The sequence below is a fragment of the Tachyglossus aculeatus genome, chromosome X2 (genome assembly GCF_015852505.1).
Source record: "Tachyglossus aculeatus isolate mTacAcu1 chromosome X2, mTacAcu1.pri, whole genome shotgun sequence".
In the NCBI taxonomy this organism is placed as follows: Eukaryota; Metazoa; Chordata; class Mammalia; order Monotremata; family Tachyglossidae; genus Tachyglossus; species Tachyglossus aculeatus.
The window spans coordinates 683752-704345 of NC_052100.1; the positions used below are offsets into that span (position 1 = coordinate 683752).

Sequence of the window (20594 nt, forward strand, 5' to 3'; positions counted from 1 at the left end):
GATCCTGAAGGAGCAAGCCCTAGGTCCAACAGAGGGTGGAGGGGAGATTTACTTTACTGTGGCTCTGGGGAAGACTGTCCAGCTGATGGACATCTTTTGCCCTGGGGTACTAAAGAGGAGGGAAAATCTCCTCCTCTGGCGGCCTAGTGGTGGGGAGGGCAGAAGGTTGGCCAGGGTGAGCCGTCAACTCTCCTGGAGGTCCAGGACCCTCCAACCCCAGAAATCCCACCTCCGAGCCAAGCCGCTCGTGCAGACCCCGGCCTTACGTGGCAGTGATCAAAGACCACCATGCACTGGGGCTCCTTGCTGGTGGGGGAGGACGAGGTGTCCACCTCGGGGGCGACCCTCACGGGCTCCGGCTGATCCCAGAAGCTGTATTTGCAGAACACAAAGTTGGACAGGTGCTGGGGCAGGCCCGTGGCCTGGAGGATTTTCACCTGCAGGGGAAAATGAGGCTTTACCTGGCGAAGCCGGAAGCTCGGGCCAGGCCTCCGTCAGCAAAAGCGCGACTTCTGCGGCCTCCCTGGGGAGCGGGGTGAGGAAGCCTCCACGGGCTGGGACTTGGAAGTAGCCGAGAGGGACCGAGACCATGGGGTGGGCCTTAAAGCTAGAAATCTGACTGGTGGGGTGTGCTATGCCCAAGAGGCCGCAAAGGGCCAGCAGGGTGGAGGGAGGGTGGGGCTGGAGCCGAGCCACCGGGCTCGGATGGACCTAGCGGTGGCCCCGTCTGGGTCTCTCTACCCGAGTACAAGTTGGGGATGAAAATCCCCACCCCTACCCCAGCACCCCTCGGAGGGAAGGAGGACGGACAGAAGGATGGAAGGGAAGGATGGCTGGGCAGTCGGAGGGACAGAGGGACAGACGGACTGAGCATCTAAAGCCCCCTCCTGTTCCCGCTCGCCCGAACTGGACAACCTCCCGCCCAGCCCTCACCATGCACACGAGCTTGGCTTCGGACGCCGCCTCCTCGCCGTCGTCACCGCCGGCCATCCTCTCTCTGATGGCCCCGCTGACCCGCACTACCTCCACGTGCAGCCGACCGGCCACCTAGACTCCCGTGGAGCGGGAGGAAAACAGAACTGATCCCTCCTCTCCTCTCATTCCCAGGGCCCTGAGTGACCGGGCCCGCCTCCATCCCCAGGACACTTGTCCCTGGCTCCTAGGGCCACAGACCGGGAAATCCTGCCGTAGTCTCATTTCTTCCCTGGGTCCAGAGGGGCAGATGTTGTCAGCCTCCCCCTCAGCCTCCTGCCCGCAGCCTCGCCCTGGCCCTGCCCAACCTCCCCCACTGCCCATGGTGAGGAGGAAAGATGGAGGCCAAGAAGCCACGGATGCATACGCTCCTGCTTCCCTGGCCACCATATCCACTGGGATTGGGAATTCCCGGGGCTCGGGGGCGGCTCCTAGTCCACGAGCCAGTCTGTCCGACCACCCGCCCACCGGGCAACCGACCTCTCCTTTCTGGTTGACGATGGGGACGGCGTACTGCAGCTTGACATCGTAGAACAGGGACTCCAGGAAGACGTTGGCCACGCCGATGAGGCTGTGGTTCTCCTGCTCGTCGTAGAACGGGTCGGCCCGCGTCAGGTACGACCGGCTCAGCTGTGGGGACACCCGAACCGTCACGCACACCTCAGACAGATGGTTCGTACAGACGGACAGATTGGTGGGGTGGGGGGTGGGGGTGTCTGCAGAGCAAATCCGGCACTAGTCGCCAGCCCAGTGGATTTGGGTCCATAAATCTATGGTCCTGAGGGAGCTCCCACAGTGTGCCAAGAGGGGCCCCACTGAACTAAGCACTTTGGGAGAGTCCTATAGAGTTAAGGGATGCCATCCCCATGTCCTGAGTTTGGGGCCCTGGCCATCTGTCTTCACCCTGACCCTCCTGACTCCCACGAGACGGGGCTCATCCTGGGGATTCCTGGACACGAGTTCGGGGCTGGACCCAAGGGGCAGGATTCCAAAAATGTGCCAAATCCTCCATGTGCTCGCTGTCCTCTTCCTCATGCAGCTGGCGGACAGCCGACACCAGGGCCTGCAATCACACCTCTTCCAGGAGGTCTTCCCTGATGGATCTCCACACCCAATTTCTCCCATAATTTAGCATTTGTCCCTATGCTAGACAGTAAGCTCCCTGAGTGGCAAGAGCCTGGGCTTGGGAGTCAGAGGTTGTGGGTTCTAATCCTGGCTCCGCCACTTGTCTGCTGTGTGACCTTGGGCAAGTCACTTAACTTCTCTGTGCCTCAGTTACCACATCTGTAAACTGGGGATTAAGCGTGTGAGCCTCATGTGGGACAGGGACTGTGTCCATCCTGATTACCTTTTATCTACCCCAGTGCTTAAAACAGTGCTTGGCATATACTAAGCGCTTAACAAATGCCATAATTACCATTACTATTATTATTATTATTTAACTCCTTTTTTTGGTAAAGAACTCTGCACACATTAGGTGTTTGACATAATTATTGACTGACTGAGCAGCAGCACGGCCTAATGGAAAGAACATGGGCCTGGGAATCAGAGGATCTGGGTTCTAATCCCTGCTCTGCTGTATGACCTGGGGCAAATCACTTAACTTCTCCTTGCCCAAGTTTCCTCATTTGTACAATGGGGATTCAATCCTCCCTCCTACTTAGACTGGGATCCCCATGAGGACAGGGACTATTTCCTATCTGACTAACCTATATCTATCACAATGCTTGACACATAGTGAGTACTTAACATGTACAATACGAACGACAATAATGACAACAACAGTAGTAATAATAATCATAATATGAAAGGAATTCCCCTCCTGGATGGGCCCATTTTGGCCTGGGACATCCAGCTGAGCCTCTTCACCCCCTTCCATGTCCCCCAAGCTCCCCAGCCCGACCCAGTTCCAGTTTAGGACCTCCCCCACTCCCTGTGGAGAGGCCTACCCCTGGATTGTCATCATCAAACTCCTTCCACTCCTGGTACAGGTCCCTCATGTCCAGCAGCCTGTTGTCCAGTTTCTCCAGGGCCCAGATCTGCTTGCCTTTCCCCTTCCTCCGGACCTGGATGGCTGGCTCGCTGAGGACCGCCCCTCGCTGCAGACACCAGGAGGGGCCGGGGACAGTGGGGAGAAGCGGAAGGAACGGAATGAGGGGCCACGGAGCCATCGTCAGAAGCACCAGACCCGCGCAGACCCTGCCCCCAGTTGGGAAAACCCTTCACCCCAAACCTTCAAGCCAGGACTTCAGGTGAAATTATTTTGTTGTATTGTCCTGTCTCAGGCACTCAGTACAGAGTTCTGCATACAGTAAACACTATATAAATACAATTGACTGACTGATTCTCAGGACCCAGGGACTGGGGGTCCTGTAGGTCAGGCTTGCCTCACCCTACTGCCGATGTTCTCGGCCTCTCCTCCCCGAAAGATGTCCCACAGTCCAGCCCGGCGCCACGGCTAAGGCCGAGGCGGGCCCTGCAGACACAGGAGGGTCCGGCAATGCCACGGAGCAGGGCTGACCTCCACGGGGCCAAGCCAAGCCCCCTAGAATCCAGGCTCCCGTCTGTGTCCCCCGCCACCCCAAGCGGCCAGTGCCAACCTCACCCCCGGCGCGGGCGACCTCACCTTCCTGTTGGCATCGAGGCTGGAGGCGGGGATCTGCAGGGTGACCTTGTACTCGGTCCTCCTGTCCAGCTCCTCGGCGATGAAGCCGGCTTCCCTGACCAGCAGGTTGGCCTTGACGATCTGCTCCCTCAGCTTCCTCAGGCTGTGGGTCAACGTCGCTTCCCTGAGGGCCGGGGAGGAGAGAGTCGGCAGTGAGAGATCCGGGTACGGGTCTTGGGGGTGGCGGCCCATAGAACCGGCAGAAACCCGGCAGTTAGTAGAGAGGGAAGGCCAGTATCCCTTTCCCCCTACAGCAGCCAACTGTTGCTGCCATCCTCCCACCCCTTTAACTCATCCCACCTCGCTGCTCCCAAGCTGCATCTCTGCACTTTCTTCCGATCCCTCCCTTTGCAAATAAGTCAGCATTTGCCCACCCCCACCACCTCCCATCAGACTTTAAGCTCCCAGAGGGCAGGGACTATGTCTCTGATGTCTACTGTACTCCCCCAAGGGTTCAGTTAAGCCAAAGTGGTCTTTGGAAGGCCAAATGACAACTCAGATTAGCATATTTTGGACACATCATCAGGAGGACTGATTCTCTGGAGAAGATACTAATGCTAGGAAAAGTCCAGGAAAAACGTGGAAGAGACAGACCGGCAGCTGGATGGATAGAAACCAAATCAATCAATCAATCAATCATATTTACTGAGCGCTTACTGTGTGCAGAGCAACGATAACAGGAGAACAGTTAGCAAAGTTACAGATTAAGGCAGAAGATACGACATTCTGGAGAAGCTAAATCCATCCAGTCGCCATGAATCAGAAACGACTGGACGGCATTTGATGATAACAATAAAGGGCTTAGTACAACCCAGTACAGCACTCGGCACACAGTAGATTCTGAGTACAGTGCTTTGCATATAGTAGGGGCCCAGAACTGTGCTCAGCACACCCAACAACGGGCTCACAGTCTAGAAGGGGGAGACAGGCAGCAAAACAAAACATGTGGACAGGTGTCAAGTCACCAAAATAAATAGAAAGAAAGCTAGATGCACATCAGTCCCCAGTCCTCCTCACTGTGAGCAGTGTAAAAGGGAGGGAGGAAGGGAGAGAGGAAGAGCAGGGCTCTTAGCCTCCTTGTACAGAGGGGCAATGCGAGGCCCAGAAGGGTTACGAGACTTTCTCGATATCACCTAGTGGGTCTCCACATTCGTTCATTCATTCAATTGTATTTTTGAGCGCTTACTGTGTTCACCTCCTTCCTCTCCCCCTCCTCCCCCTCCCCATCACCTCGCTCCCCTCTCCACAGCACCTGTATATATGTATATATGTTTGTACGTATTTATTAATCTATTTATTTTCTTTGCACATATTTATTCTATTTATTTTATTTTGTTAATATGTTTTGTTTTGTTCTCTGTCTCCCCCTTCTAGACTGTAAGCCCACTGTTGGGTAGGGACCGTCTCTAGATGTTGCCAACTTGGACTTCCCAAGCACTTAGTCCAGTGCTCTGCACACAGTAAGCGCTCAATAAATACTACTGAATGAATGAACGAACGAATGTACTAAGCGCTTGGGAGGTACAAATCAGCAACATATCGAGAGAGATGTTCCCTACCCAACAACGGGCTCAGAGTCTAGAAGGGGGAGACAGACAACAAGAGAAAACATGTAGACAGGTGGCAAAACCGTCAGAATAAATGGAATTATAGGCACAGGCACATCAGAACCCAGGCCTCCCGGCACATCAGAAGCTGAGTCTCCCAAAGAAAGCAGAACTTGGATCTCCTGGAGTCATCAGAAGCCGGCTCTCCCAGCGATACGAGAATCTGGGCCCCCCAACTCCTAGTCCCGCGTCCTGGGCCCGGCCTCGCTGTCTCCTCTGACCCGGTGCATCTTCCCGTCCACCTACCTCTCTTCCGTCCACTGCCTGGAACGCATCTGGGCATTGGGCGAGTGCAAGGAGAACCTGTCGGGGCTGCGGTGGTGGTGGTGGTGGTGGTAGGTGGGGGGCTGCTGCGGTTGCTGCTTCTCCGGGGACAGGCGGCGGCGCAGCTGGTCCAGCTCACGCTCGTACATGAGGCGCTGCCGCTCCAGGGCCGAGCGCTTCTCCTCCTCGTGCTGCTGCGCCAGGCTGTGCAGGATCGACTGCGTGGGGTCTGCGTGGGGACCCACAGACCGGCCAGCCGGTGGGCGGACGGACAGTGGGAGAGACATTAGAATCGGCAAACTTCAGGGCGGGCACGCACAACCCCGCCGGGCCCTCCGGCCCCTGACTCTGTGGAGCCGGGAGTGGGTCAGAAACGGGCAGGGCCCCACCACCCCCGTGACGCCCCAACGATGCAGAGCTGAGGGTCTTGGGGGGGTGGGCAGAGGTGTCCATCACTCCCTGGACATCCCATCACTGTAAAACTAAGGGACTCGAGCAGGGGACGATGGGACTATTCTCACAGAGCTCTCCTGATGGCCCGCCTCCTCCAGGAAGACCTCCCTCATAATAATAATAATGATGGCATTTATTAAGTGCTTACTATGTGCAAAGCACTGTTCCAAGCGCTGGTCATCCCTCACCACTCTGGAATACTACAGGACTTCCTTAAGCTCCTTGTTTTGTCACTTATTTTGCTCATCCTTTCAGCTCCCTGCTGGTACCAGCTGAATCCTCTGTACTTCTTCCGCCTTCCATTTCTTGGATAATCTGCAACTGCCTGTGTCCCGCTGAGACTGTATGCCCCTTGAGGGCAGGGTGACAGGGAAACCATAAAAGCCCCCTGAACTTCCCTGAAAGGGACCCTTAGGAAGGCATTTGGAGCAGAGAGTGAATGAAAACGCTGTGTTATGCCAAAACCTAGGTGTCTGGGCTGAAGAGACCCAGGGATTTCAGTCCCAGCAGGTTGAGCTCGGGTGACCCTGTCCGTCCCCCTGGGTTCAACCTGGGTGGTCTCTCCCACCCTGCCTCCACGGGCCGCCGGCCTGGGGCCTCGGCAGAGCTCACCGTTGGTGCCCAGGGCCTTCATGGTGACCTCCAGCTGCGCGTACTCAAAGTTGAAGTGACTTTCGCTGGACACCTCGCTGGAGGAGGAGTCCCCATCGGCGTCGGCCTGGTCGCTGCCACTCCTGATGGAGTTCTCACGCTCCCCTTCTTCATCCCCCTGCTCTTTCTCCGCTTTCTTTTTCTTCTTGGGCAAATTGAGCCTGCGGAAAGAAGCGGACAGGTCAGGGCTCTCCTGGTGGTGCCACCTCCAGCATGCACTAGGAGACAGTGCAGGGGGCAGGGTGGCAAGGGGCATCCTCCCTGGCTGGCCCCAGGGTTGCCCCCAAAGTGGGTTTATGCTCCCTGTCGTGCTCAGGGACAAGGAGAGCTCAGGGGAGTGGTGCCTTCTTCCTCTGCTGGTGCTTCTCTCCGCCCTGCCCGGGGGCCCTCTGCAGCTGCTCAGATCATCGCCTCGCTTCTACCAGGATGCCAGTCTAGAGCCTGGGGAGACCTCAGCCGGACAGAGGAGAGAGCCCACGGTGCCTGCCTGAGATCGCAGCAGCAGCTCTGGCCTATGGGGCTTGGCCTAGCAGCGGGCATCAGGGCCCATGCCATAGCCCGAGCCTGGTACACTATTCCTCAGCCCATCAGACCGAGGAAAGTTCCCTTCTCCATCCCCCCCGTCTTACCTCCTTCCCTTCCCCACAAAACCTGTATATATGTTTGTACATATTTATTACTCTATTTATTTATTTACTTATTTTGCTTGTACATATCTGTTCTATTTATTTTATTTTGTTAATATGTTTTGGTTTTGTTCTCTGTCTCCCCCTTCTAGACTGTGAGCCCGCTGTTGGGTAGGGACTGTCTCTATATGTTGCCAACTTGTCCTTCCCAAGCGCTTACTACAGTGCTCTGCACACAGTAAGCTCTTAATAAATACAATTGATTGATTGATTGGTACGCTATTCCTCGGCCCATCAGACCGAGGAGAGGCCCCCTCTCCATTCCCGCCGTCTTACCTCCTTCCCTTCCCCACAGCACCTGTATATATGTATATATGTTTGTACATATTTATTACTCTATTTATTTTACTTGTACATATCTATTCTATTTATTTTATTTTGTTAATATGTTTGGTTTTGTTCTCTGTCTCCCCCTTCTAGACTGTGAGCCCACTGTTGGGTAGGGACTGTCTCTACATGTTGCCAACTTGTCCTTCCCAAGCGCTTAGTACAGTGCTCCGCACACAGTAAGCGCTCAATAAATACGATTGATGGATTGATTGATCAGACACCCTCCTACCCACCAGGCCCCCAGGTGTGTCCCCAGGTGCAGGGAGAGGGCAAGGCGAGGGAGGGAGTGAATGAATGAGCAGCTGATAACTACAAGGGGCCACCGCTGAGTCAGGGTAGAGGCAGGCCTTTTTGCGCCCACACAGTCCGAGGCCACCCAAGGTCTTCGCCGGCCACAAGGCCGAAGCCTGCAAGGCTATTCAGAAGAGCCTGGTGTGCGATCCACTGGGCCCACCCGCCTTCCCGTACTTCTCCCCACCCCCATACCTGAAAAAATGGTTGTTTCCCCACAGTATCCGGTCTCCATGGTGCAGCTGGGTAGGGCTGGAGACGGCAGAGCCATTTACAAACGTTCTGTTGGGGAGAGAAAGGTTAAAGGCTGCAGGGTTTGGGGGCAAACTCCTCCGACGAGGCCTCGCCCTGAGCTGAGCCCGGGCTCCCGCCAGACCTCCGGCGGCCAGCAGGAGGCGCGCCAGAGTCAGCCTGGACCCGTGCCCGAGCGTGGCCAGCAGGGGGCGCGGCAGCGGAGACGTTTCACACAGCGGCCAGCAGGGGGCGCGGCACACCAGCGAACTCAAGCCTGTTCCCTATCTACCCTCTTTAATAATAATAATAATAATTATGGCATTTGTTAAGCGCTTACTATGAGCCAAGCACTGTTCTAAGCGCTGGGGCAAATACAGGATAATCAGGTTGCCCCACGTGGGGCTCACGGCCTCAGTCCCCATTTTACAGATGAGATACCTGAGGCACGGAGAAGTTAAGTGACTTGCCGAAAGGTCACACGGCAGACAAGTAGCGGAGCTGGGATTAGAATCCATGACCTCTTCCTCCTCCTAACTTCTCATTTCTAGGTCGAGGAGTCACAGGGGCTCATCTTCCCCTGGGCACCGAGAGGCGGGCACTGCCAGGGAAGGGGAGCCAGACTGCCCGCTGTTGGGGGGTGGGGTGAGGGAGGTGGAGAAGGGGCACTGGGGTACCCTCAGGGGAAGAAAAGGGGGTGTGGCAAGAAAGCCCAATAGGACCCCTTCACATCCACAAACGAGGCAGAGGCTGGTGGAGAGTGGGCTGGACTCCAAAGCTTCTACTCCATCCCTGTGGGCTGGGTCCTTAAGTATGGGGGGAAGGGGCACTGGGATAGTGACCCCCACCCCCACCCCCCGACCCTCAGGGTGAGTCTAACCCAAACCCCTCAGTATGCGTGTGGAGAGGGAAACGGCTGACCAGGCACCTGCTTTTCAGAGACTCTCAGGGATTTTAAAACCAGAGTAAAACCCACTAGATGATAACCCCTGGGCACTCCGGGCGGGCCTTCAGGATAATAATAATAGTAATGATGGCATTTATTAAGCACTTACTATATGCAAAGCACTGTTCTAAGCACCGGGGAGGTTACAAGGTGATCAGGTTGTCCCATGGGGGGCTCACAGTCTTAATCCCCATTTTACAGATGAGGTAACTGAGGCACAGAGAAGTTGCTGACAATTGGTGGAGCCAGGATTTGAACCCCTGACCTCTGACTCCAAAGCCCATGCTCTTTCCACTGAGCCAGGATGACCCTAAGGTGACTACAGGGCATCCCCAGCGTGTCCCCAAGCGTGGTCCCAGGGCATCCCAGGGGTGCCATTTTTGGCGACGACCAACCATCCGAGGGGCAGCGGGGGGTCTTACCGCGTGCTCCTCTGGGGGGTGAGCATGACGTGGCCCTCGGGCGTGATGTCGATGACACAGTGCTCGGGGTGGATGCCCATCCCGCACAGCTGGATGTCCTGGGAGTCCGCCGACCCGATCAACGTATGCTCCTGTGGGGATGACCGAACGTCAACACTGGCGGATAGGAGCGTGGCCCCGCATTCTAGGAGGGGTGACCGCTCCCCTGTATTACAGGAGAACTGACTGCTCCCCTCTATTCCAGTGCTTAGAACAGTGCTCGGCACTTAGTAAGCACTTAACAAATACCACCATCATCATCATTACAGGAGGATGGACCGCTCCCCCTTATTACAGGAGAAAGGACACACCGTTCTTTCATTCATTTAATTGCATTTATTAAGCACTTACTATGTGCAGAGCACTGTACTATGTGCTTGGGAAAGTACAATACAACAATAAACTTCAGAGCTCTGGGGAGCTTACAGGCAACGGCTGAGTTTACGGGGGAGACAGTGGCCAGGTGTGGCCTCATCATCATCATCAATCGTATTTATTGAGCGCTTACTATGTGCACAGCACTGTACTAAGCGCTTGGGAAGTACAAATTGGCAACATATAGAGACAGTCCCTACCCAACAGTGGGCTCACAGTCTAAAAGGGGGAGACAGAGAACAAAACCAATCATACTAACAAAATAAAATAAATAGAATAGATATGCACAAGTAAAATAAATAGAGTAATAAATATGTACAAACACATATACATATATACAGGTGCTGTGGGGAAGGGAAGGAGGTAAGATGGGGGGGATGGAGAGGGGGACGAGGGGGAGAGGAAGGAAGGGGCTCAGTCTGGGAAGGCCTCCTGGATCTGAGGATGAGAGGACAGAGACATCGGTTCCACCCAGGCGGAACCGAAGACGGGGCGCTGGGGACCGTTTACCTTAAGATAGTACACGAGGAGTTCATTGAGGGCAGGGTCGGCATTGAGGTTGACCAGGAAGCACTTGTCGTCGCCGACCTTGATTCCAGAAGACTGAAGGGAGATGCCCAGGCTCTCCAGCTGCTTTTGTCGCTCCTGACCCACAGTGAGGGAACGGTTAGGGGCCACGGGGCGATGAGCCGGCGCGGGGAGCTCAGCTAGGCCTTGGGAGAACCAAGCCCGGGTTCCGGGGCCGGGAGGGGCTTCCGGTGGGCAGGTGGGCTCCAGAGGCCTCCCCGGGGGCCACGAGGTGGAGGATTAATCGATCTATTCACAAGGCGGCTCAGGGGCTCACCCACACCCCCGGACAGTCCAGCCCATGGTCGAGGGACACATCAGTGCATTTTCTCTCCACTTCCCATCAAGTCAGCGAACAATGTTGATTGAGCGTTTGCTCTGTGCTAAGCGCTTGGGGGAGTCCAGTAGCTTTAGTAGGCTTGACTGCAGACCTCCAGGAGTTGACAGTCCAGCAGCTTTAAGTCAGTGTAACTTAATGGGGAAGAGCGCAGAACTAGGAGGTAGGAGACCTGAGTTCTAATTCTGACCCCGCTGCTGGCCTGGCATGTGTGACAATGGGCGAATCCCTTCACTTCTCCAGGGCTCGGTCTCCTCCTCCCTCCCACTTAACCTGTGAGCCTCTCTGTGGGTCACGGACTGTGTCCTATCTGATCGCCTTGTAGCCATCCCAGCATTTGGGATGTGGTATATGCTTTTTTGGTTCTTAGTTTTTTGGGGGGTTTGGGGGATTTTTTTAATGGAATTTGTTAAGTGCTTACTATGCGCCAGGCACTGTTCGAAGTGCTGGGGTAGATAAAAGCTAATCAGGTTGGACACCGTACATGTCTCAGGTGGGGCCCATTTTACAGATGAGGTAACTGAAGCCCAGAAAACTGAGGTGCTTTGTCCAAAGTCACACAGCAGATAAGTGGAGGAGCCGGGACTAGAACCCAGGTCCTTCTGACTCCAGGGAGCCAGCGGGGTGCGCCCAGGCCATAGAGGCGGGTGACCGTGCCACTGAGGCGGGCTCTGGCAGCAACCAGCACAACCTAAGATGGACCACAGTGGTTCCAGTCCGTGTTGCCCTCAGCGGCGGCAATGCCACCAGTGGCTCCAGGGCCTGAAGGGAGAACACGCCCCGGGGCACCGATGGCTTCCCCACGAGACGGATTTTTGGGGGGTCAACCGGACCACCCGGCCCCTAGCGGGGCAGACCCCCGCCTCCTCCACGTCCTGTCGGGGACCACCCTCACCTGAGCGATTTCCTCTGTCTTCCTTAACTTCTCCTCCCAGGTCACGGTCATCTCCTGGATGAGTTTCTCAGACTCTTCCAGGCGGTCCTTCAGCTCCGGAGACTTCATGGCCTGCGAGAAGGTCAGACAGACCAGTCTGCTGGCCGCCGGGGAGAATGCCAGCCGACCGCGCTCAGGGAAGGCCAGGGGGCGGGGGTGGGGGGGCCGCCAGGGGACAAACGTGTCAGCTTGCCCCGTCCCGGCTCTCGCGGACACACGCCGGATTGTCTCCAGCCCACAAGGTAGCTATTGTGTCCCCCGCCCCCTGACCGAGGGACCGCTCCTGTCCCCAGGGCCAGCGGTGGTGCGGAAAACCGCCCGGGCCCCCACGGATCCCACACTGACGGCCCAGATCCCAGCACCTCGGGGAGGGAAGGAGCCTCTGGGTCACCCCCAGCCCCAAATAAGGAACCATCGCTGGACCTTCCTGCAAGCCTCTCGGGGACTCTACACCGATCCCTCCTGCCAACTCCTGCTGCACTCTGTGGGGACCCCCTTGCTTCCTGGGATCAGAGCACCTGCCCACAGTAGACTCACTCAAACTCTATACTGTAAGCTCACTGTGGGCAGGCAATGTGTCTTAACTGCCACATTCTACTCTTCCAAGGACTTAGTACAGTGCTTTGCACACGGTCAACACTCAATAAATACGACTGAATGAAAACACGATTGATTGAATAAAATTGGAAACATGACCAAACACGATGAAAGGTTATCGATGACTGACTGACAGCCAGAACGGATTCTCCTTGTAAAGGGTCAAACATAAAGCAGTCCCTCCCACCCTGCACGCAGCTGGGAAACCTGCCTGATCTGGGGACCCCAACCGAGTACCCGATTTCCAGGCTGGGAAGGTGCCCGGAGGCCCCCCCGGCACAGAGCCACCCAGAGCCAGCAGTACCTCGGCTTTGCTGAGCTGCTCTCGGAGCTTGTCTACTTCTTCGCGAAGGTCACGGATGATGCGTGCGTTGGGGTCTTCGTTGACCACGGCGTGGTTGACGATGTTCTTGGCCCGGTCTGCGTAGCGCAGCGTGGAAAGGCTCTCGTCGTAGTTGTCGGCCGCCGGGCTGACCGTGGCCACCATGGCCGTCTTGCTGTTCCCACCGAGGCTGTCCTGGGGACGGGGGAACGGAACCATCTGTGAATGCCACTGGGGCACCCAGACCTTGCCCTTTTTTCCCACCCCGATTAAGCTCTACCAGAAACAGCTAGGTTTCTCAGGCTTCTTCCGTTATTCATCGAACATGAAACCTCCTCGGGTTCCCCATTAGATTACAAGGGCCTCGAGTGTAGGGGCCATTCTTTGAACTCTTACTGGACCCCCCCGAAAAACTCAGAAGAGCCCTCTGCACACAGCCCAGGGTCCAGAGTGCCAGAGGGCCCCGGGTGGCCCAGCGGGCAGCATGAAGTCGTGGGCAGCTCAGTGCCCGTCCCCTTCACAGACACCAAATGTGTGCCAGAAGTCCGCTTATGTGCTGAGAGTGGTATTAGTCCTTAGCAGAATACCATAAGCATTAAAGGCACTGTCCCTACCTTCAAGCAATTCCCAATCCAAAGAATACCCGAGGCCCAGAATTCTACCACTGGGTCAGTTTTTAGGGGACATCTCACTGGGGCATGTGGCGCCAAACCACCCGAGAGGAAAAGGAGGAGGAGGAGGAGGAGGACTCCGGGTTGCCCTTTCAGTAAGGCGGCAAGAAAAGAATGTCAGGCTGACCCTGTCCAGGCAAAAAGAAGCATCAGCTTTTATTCCTGGAGCGGACGGCACGTCCTTCCCAACTGCCAGGCCGGCCCCTTCTTGGCCTGCTCTCTTCTTTCCCCCGGACACATTCCTGGGGAGTTCTGCCCCTTCTGCGCCTCCCTCCTGGCTCCCCAGCCTATGACCCGGAGTGACCTCCCACTGCCTCTTAGATCTGACAGACCAGCCCCTTTCCGTCCCCCATCGCCTCCTGGGATGCCACCTCCTCCAGGAGCCCGTGCTTGATTAACCTACCCCCCCGGGTCCCGGGTAGGAGAGGGGAGGGGTGACATCAGAGTAAAGGAGGTAGAGAGCAATCACGTGGCTGTGGAAATCTCAAAGGCCTTCCACTCGCCTATCTGGCTAAGCCCCATTAAAGCGGTTCTCCGGGACTGGCATCTGATCCCTTCCAATCTTGTTAACTCGAGCCAGGAGCAGGATGGCGGGAGCAGCTCTGGGGTTCCAGTGGAAGGAGACCAAAGTCAGGACCCTCGTGGGCTGCCCCAGAAGTGATGGGATACAAAGGATCTGGGCTCAGTCCCTTCTCAAGCACTCCAAGTCAGAAAAGATCCTGGGAGAACCTCCCCCTGCCCTGCAGCCCCCAGCAGTAGCTCTGCTTGCCCTTCACACTGGAAAGGACAATCAGCTGCCAGGTAACGGTGGTATCTTTGGCTTGCACCTTGCCTCCCTGGGAGAGGCAGGGCTCTGTCCTGGCAAAATGTGGCCAGGGAAACCAGCACTGACCTTAAGCAGCCAGGTGAGAACTGAGTCACGGTACGGCACAAATTTGTTCCGGTTCTTGCCAACACCCTGTTCCGCAAGGGCAGAGATGACCAGGCCCAGCGTGGTGAGGGACCTGCGTGGGGACAGAGAAGCCGCGAGTCAGCACGGCAGTTCGATGGCCAAAGCATCTCTGTGATCCAGGTGTCCAGGGTCAGAGCCTTGGGCAGGGCAGGGCTCCCCATTCACAGAGCCACTCTGCGTCTCTACTTTCTCGGACTGAAGATTCGGACACCCGCGGGCCGGTGACTGACCACTTCGGTTGGTGTCCACCAACTCGTCCACTTCCAGCTGGTCTAGAAAAGGAGGCCATGAGGCCATGCCAACAGATCCGTGGCAGAGTGAGAGGCCAGTGTGGGGACCCGGTAGGGGGACACCCATGGAGTGCTGACTGAGGATCCCCCACCTCCCTCTGTATCCGGTGTTCCGAACGCTCAAATCCACACACCCGCCCATGCATCCACCTTCTGGACTGCTCGGCTGGTGCCCGCCTGGGGTGAGAGAGGGTATTCCCGCCAGCCTCACTTGTTAATGTTGCTTCCTTCCTTGAGCCGGTCCCCTGCCGCGCCCGTCTTGGTGGCTCTCTCACTGCCCGCCAGGTCCACCAGGCTCAGCTTGCCCACCTTCTCCCCGGACGTCTGGGAACAGACCGGAGAACCATTCGTTCGGGGGTGGGGATTCGGCCGGCCCCACAGAGAGGGCCAGTGCCAGTGTCCGGCCCCGCTGACAGAGCTACCGGCACGGGTTCCGGCCTTCACTGAATGGCCACCTCTGGGAATGGGCAAGTCCAGAGTGGATGTGAGTCCCGCCCCGTGCCAGGGCGGAAAGCAGGTTCTCAGGCATTTGAAAAGCTGGCGAGAACTTGGTCTTGAGCTAAATGGAGGATGCGGTCAACTGGGCCCCACCTGAGGCGGGAGGGGGCCAACGGTGAGCTCTCTGCAAGTGGAAATTGAGCTCCAAAATGCAGGCTGCTTCACTCTTTTCCAGGGATCAGAATGACCAAAGTTTTCCCACTCAAACTCAACAGAAGCTCAGTTCCAGGAGAGCTCTCTTGCTGCCCGAGATATTTATTTATTTCTGTTAATGTCTGTCTCCCCCTGTAGACTATAAGCTCATTGTGGGCAGGGAATGTGTCTGTTTACTGTTATACTGTACTCTCCCAGGCACTTAGTACAGTGCTTTGCACACAGTAAGCGCTCCATAAATACAATTGAATGAATGACCTCTGACCTTTCCTATGTTTGTGGTCCCTGCGCCCATCTCTGGCCCCTGCTGCAACTGGGAGGGGAGACTTGTCCGGAATTCACCTTCCACACACCCACTTTCCCCCAACCACCAACCAGACCGAGCCCCACTCACCCCAGACTGGACGTCGTACAGCGTGTGTGTCAGGATAATTTTGAAGACAGCGTGGGATCGACTGCTTTCTTCGTTCATGTTGGTGGCGGCCACTGTCCGAGATTTGTTCCCTTCGGACATTAGGGACTCGATGTCCTGGAGGGAAATTTAAGAGCCGGTTTCACATTCTGCCCCACAGAGACTTGACCTTTCAGACGGCCACTGGGACCATATTCCCGACGTGTGCCAATCAATCGATTAATGGTATTTGTTTTTTGGTGGTGGTGGTGGTGTTCTTAGGGTATTTTTTATGCACTTACTCTGTGCCAGGTACTGTATTAAGCGCTGGGGCAGGTATGTTTGTTAGACTCAACACAGTCTCTGTCCCGCATGAGGCTCACCATCTTAATCCCCATTTTACAGATGAGGTAACTGAGGCAGAGAGAAGTTAAGTGACATACCTGAGGTCACACAGCAGACGAGTGGCAGAGCCGGGATTTACCTTCTCTGTGCCTATCCGCCCAACTGCAAAATGGGGATTCAATAGCTGTTCTCCATCCTACTTAGACTGTGAGCCTCATGTAGGCCACAGACTGTGTCCTACCTTATTAACTTGTACCTACCCCAGTGCTTAGAACAGTGTTTGACTCAAAACAAGTGATTAACAAATGCAACCAGGAAAAGAAAGAGCAGGTAACATTCCTCTACCAGCCCCTCCCTTCCACGTCCCATCGTCGCTGACCGGGGCCCAATGACAGAGACCCGGCCTTGGCGGCATCACCGTCCACGTACCTTGTAGCTTGTGACGGCCAGCTTGGACAGTCCATCCACGTAAGGCCCCAGGACATTGTGTTCTCTTACTTTTAGTGTCTGGCGGCTTCTGGTTTGGGGGGGGCGGGTGACAAAAAAGTTTGAAAAACTGGCGTGATTGAGCAGACGCTGAAAGTTCCAAACGGACGGCATCGAGGGACCCCTCCCCACATGCAACTGGATAGAGAGGTAGCCGTCAGTGGTGCCGAACGGCCTGGGGTAACTGGATGCTGGGACCCCTGGGATGAGCTCTGAACAGGTCTAATCAGCAAAGCAGAGCATGTGGCCACCTGGGGGGACCATTGGAGGACAGCAGAGGAGAAGGCAGGACCTCTGGAGGAGGAAGCAGGGTTCTGGGGGGGTGAGGCTTGAAGCCACAAGTGGGGCTGGCTTCACACCGGGGACGTGGACTAAGCCAACCCCTTGGGGCTCATCGCTGGGGGCAATGCTGGTGATCAATCTGGAAGCACCGGGGCGGGAAAAATGGCCCGTTTTCACGGGGCCCAGGGTTGGGCGGGAATGCAACAGCCCGGAGAAATGGGGTGGCATCACGGGTGGCCACGGGAGCCCCGAGAAGTGTTTTAAGTTGGGGGTTCCTCCAGGCTTCCGCCTGATGCTGATCTCTTAGAGGGCAGGCACCAATAGTGCGATGCGGATGATGTACAGCACGCCCTGTGCACATGGGCTATAATGTAATGATGTCATATAAGATGCCACCTGTGGAGTGGTGAGATGATGTCATTTAGACTGCTGTGGCGCACAAGCAGTGTGACATGATGACATCAGACACCCAGGACTTGGGCGGCACATTTTCCCATGTCCCAGGCAGCCAGAGGTCCAAAGCCGGCCCTGGGTAGGAGCAGGCTGGAGTCTGTGAAAATCTCAAATTAGAACTCTACAGTCTTGGGGTGCTTAGGGGAACAGGAAGGCAGGGGCACAGACGGAAGGACTGTCGAAGGTTCCCTGTCCCAGCCCACGGGAGCATTACCCTTTGGGGTCGAGGAGGTCCCTGACTTTTTCATTGTAGATTTCCATGTAGGACACTTCCACTTTGAAACTCTGCTCCTGGTTCTCCTCCTTTTGTGCTCGTTCAAAGAGCCCGCTGCAAAGCTTTGGGATTAGGCCAGGCTGGTCAGCTGTGCCCATCATGGTGTAGGACTTTCCGGATCCTGAGGGACAGAAGTGAGAGTTACGGCGGAGGTGGGGCTTGCGGAAGGAAGCCCGGACGGGGGGAGAAGTGACGGCTCTCTCCCAGGGAAGAAGCTTTCTCTTCCTTGACCTTCACCCGCTGGGGATGGACGGAAACTTGCAGGGAGGGAGCCGTGCCCGAGGCTCGATCTGGGAGGGTGGGCGGATTCATCAAAAGCGACCGCCCCCTGGCATGATCTCCGGCTCAGAGGGCCCGCCTGAGCTTGGCCAGCAACGCTCGGTTCATGGCGAATCAGACTTAGTCACCATTGTGCCCACAGGCATTGACCGAGAAAGTGAAGCCACCTCATTCTGGGTAACTGGCATGGACGCCCACTCCATGAGTCCAACTAATGGTGGTTAGTCATTTAGGACAACCTGGCATGGATGCCCACTCCATCCATCCATCCATCCACCCACAATACTTGACCACTCATGGCAAACTGGGCACGGATGCCCAATTAGTCAATGAGAGTTTATCACTCAGGATAAATGGATATGAGAGACCAATCAATGGCAGTCCCTTGGGTTAAATGCCACAGATGTGCACACCATTAGTCCATCAGTGCTAGTCCATCTGTGATAAAGTGGCATGGATGCCCGCACCACCGGTCAGCCAATGGCCGTTGGTCAGCCTGGATGCCCAAACCCACTCTGGAGAGCGTAAGCTGGAGGAGCCATGGGGAGACTCGGGGGAGAACGTAGAGGGTTCCCCAGCCCGCTGCTCACCGGACTCACTCAGCCCGGTCATTCGCCTCCCCGCTTGCCCGAAGGCAGGCCAAGTCCTGACCCAAAGGGTCACCCGGTGCCCAGTGGGCCAGGGGCTACTCACCAGTCTGGCCATAGGCGAAGATGCAGGCGTTGTAGCCGTCGAAGGCGTTCTGCAGGACAGGCTCTCCGAGGCACTGGAACACCACATCTTGGCCTAGGCAGGGCAGAGAAAGATGCGACATCAGGAGCCAGATCTCCTTGGGTGGTTCTAGTCAAAAGGCCCCGAGCTTTGGGAGTTGGAGGACTTGGGTTCTAATCCTAGCTCTGCCCCTTGTCTGCTGTGTGACTTCAGGCAAGTCACTTCACTTCTCTGGGGCTCACTTCACTCACCTGCAAAATAGAGATTCAATACTTGCTCTTCCTCCTACATGGGGCTTACATGTGAGCCCCATGTGGGGCCTGGTTATCTTGTATCTACCCCAGTGCTTAGTACAGTGCTTGGCATATAGTAAACACTTTAGAAAAAACATAATTATTCCAGTGCTTAGAACAGTGTTTGACACGTAGTAAGTGCTTAACAAGTATAACTGAAAAATCAACAAAAAACCCACACTTTGACCCACTTCTTAACCCACCTTCTAGGAGTGGTGGGCGTCTTCCCGGGGACACCTCCGGCCTGCAGAGACCCCCGGGTGCTTAATGTAGCTGCCAGAAGAGAGACCCCCGAAATGGCTGGATTGGTCAAGCCAGTGCCTATTCATCTGCCCCTGCAACCAAAGTCCCCTTCTGGTGCTCCAAAGCTCAGACCCAGCTCTACTGGCTGGTAGATGCCTAATCCGGGCAACTTTTCTGGGATTTTACCACAGGGACCAAGGTGGGGGGGTTGTAAAACTATTCTCAAGGGAAGACAGAGGCTGAGAACACCCTGAAAAACCATCAGAGGGCATATCTCAGTGAAGGGTATGGATTCCCACATTCTGAGATTTTGGAGGTCCTACAAGGTCAGAGACCCAAATGATGGGTTGGTGAGCTGGCTGTTTTTTTTTTGTTTTTACTAAGCACTTACTCTGTGCCAGGCACTGTACTGAGTGCTGGGGTAGATACAAGATAATCAGGCTGGACACAGTCCATGTCCCACATAGGGCTTACAGTCTTAATCCCCATTTTACAGGTAAGGTAACTGAGGCACAGAGAAGAGACGTGACAGCAGATACGTGGCAGAGCCGGGTTTAGAGCCCAGGTCCTCCTGACTCTCAGCCTGTTCTCTATCCACTAGGCCATGCTGCTTCATGGCAATTTTACCTGGTGATCTGGTCACTCTCCTCATCCCCAACTCTCCCTTCCCAAGCCTTCCTCCTTCCCCCTCTCTCCCTCCCTCCCCAATCAGGAGAATAAGGGCACCATTTAGCAATTCCAAAGCACTTTATATTTATTTGCAAAGTGCTTCCATTAAAGGTGGCCACCCTGGCCCAGGGCCAAGGAGAGACTACAGCCAGGGGAACCTGAGGCCTTGGTCAAAGCCCCCCAATGAGAGGACGGGAGGCAGGAACGAGATTAGAAGTCCCACCTGGGAAGATTTAGCCACCAATTTTCCAGGGCTGGAAGGGGATAGAGGAGAACAGCTATCTTGGCCCTCTGTGTTCCGCATCAGGGAGGGTAACCATGACAACCCCAAGAATGGTTCCCCTCACCCCTTCCATCCATACCTACAGCCACAATGGCCACACGATCAATTTATGGGTGGGTGGACTCCATCCATCTATGATTCAATTCATGTTTGTTCTTGAGGTTCTACAGTATGCGGACCATGGTGCCGAGCGCTTGGGAAAATGTGATGGACTTGGGAGACATGGTCCCTGCCCTCGAGGGGTTTACTATTCCAAACGAGGGCTTTGGTGGCATGGGCAAAGCTGGGGTCTGGAACTCCCTGGATCCTTCCCTCCAGGCCCGATCAGTCTTCCCTTCTCCAGGCCACACCTGGCCCAGTCACCCACACATACGTGGGGGTGCTGAGGCTCCCTCTGGGGCTTTGGAAGTTGTGGCCCCATGGCCTGAGCTGGACGCCCCAAACCACGGCAGCCAGTGCATTACCTGCATATTTTTCTTGGACATTTTCATCCATCGACCAGAAACAGTGATCGTAAGCAAATACCTGCCATGAAACAAAACAACAGAAATGTACACTGAGAGAAGGAATGTCATCCTCAGTCAATCCATGGAATTTAGTGGGCACTTTGTGCGAGCACTGTACTGAGTGCT

At 55.7% G+C, this 20594-nt stretch overlaps 1 protein-coding gene across 1 annotated transcript in view; it reads right to left on the reverse strand.

The window, feature by feature from the left end:
• KIF13B (kinesin family member 13B) overlaps positions 1 to 20594 on the reverse strand; it is an 82034-nt gene that overhangs the window by 22424 nt on the left and 39016 nt on the right. The window contains exons 4-22 of the mRNA XM_038770650.1: positions 20427 to 20487; positions 18457 to 18549; positions 17425 to 17605; positions 16419 to 16506; positions 15648 to 15782; positions 14814 to 14926; positions 14253 to 14364; positions 12672 to 12884; positions 11732 to 11842; positions 10443 to 10577; positions 9519 to 9649; positions 8115 to 8201; positions 6574 to 6773; positions 5491 to 5737; positions 3599 to 3761; positions 2922 to 3071; positions 1453 to 1602; positions 934 to 1047; positions 267 to 437 (exon numbers count right to left, since the gene is read on the reverse strand). Of these exons, the coding sequence (XP_038626578.1) occupies positions 267 to 437; positions 934 to 1047; positions 1453 to 1602; positions 2922 to 3071; positions 3599 to 3761; positions 5491 to 5737; positions 6574 to 6773; positions 8115 to 8201; positions 9519 to 9649; positions 10443 to 10577; positions 11732 to 11842; positions 12672 to 12884; positions 14253 to 14364; positions 14814 to 14926; positions 15648 to 15782; positions 16419 to 16506; positions 17425 to 17605; positions 18457 to 18549; positions 20427 to 20487 (2655 nt within the window). The remainder of the gene's footprint in view (positions 1 to 266; positions 438 to 933; positions 1048 to 1452; positions 1603 to 2921; positions 3072 to 3598; positions 3762 to 5490; positions 5738 to 6573; positions 6774 to 8114; positions 8202 to 9518; positions 9650 to 10442; positions 10578 to 11731; positions 11843 to 12671; positions 12885 to 14252; positions 14365 to 14813; positions 14927 to 15647; positions 15783 to 16418; positions 16507 to 17424; positions 17606 to 18456; positions 18550 to 20426; positions 20488 to 20594) is intronic.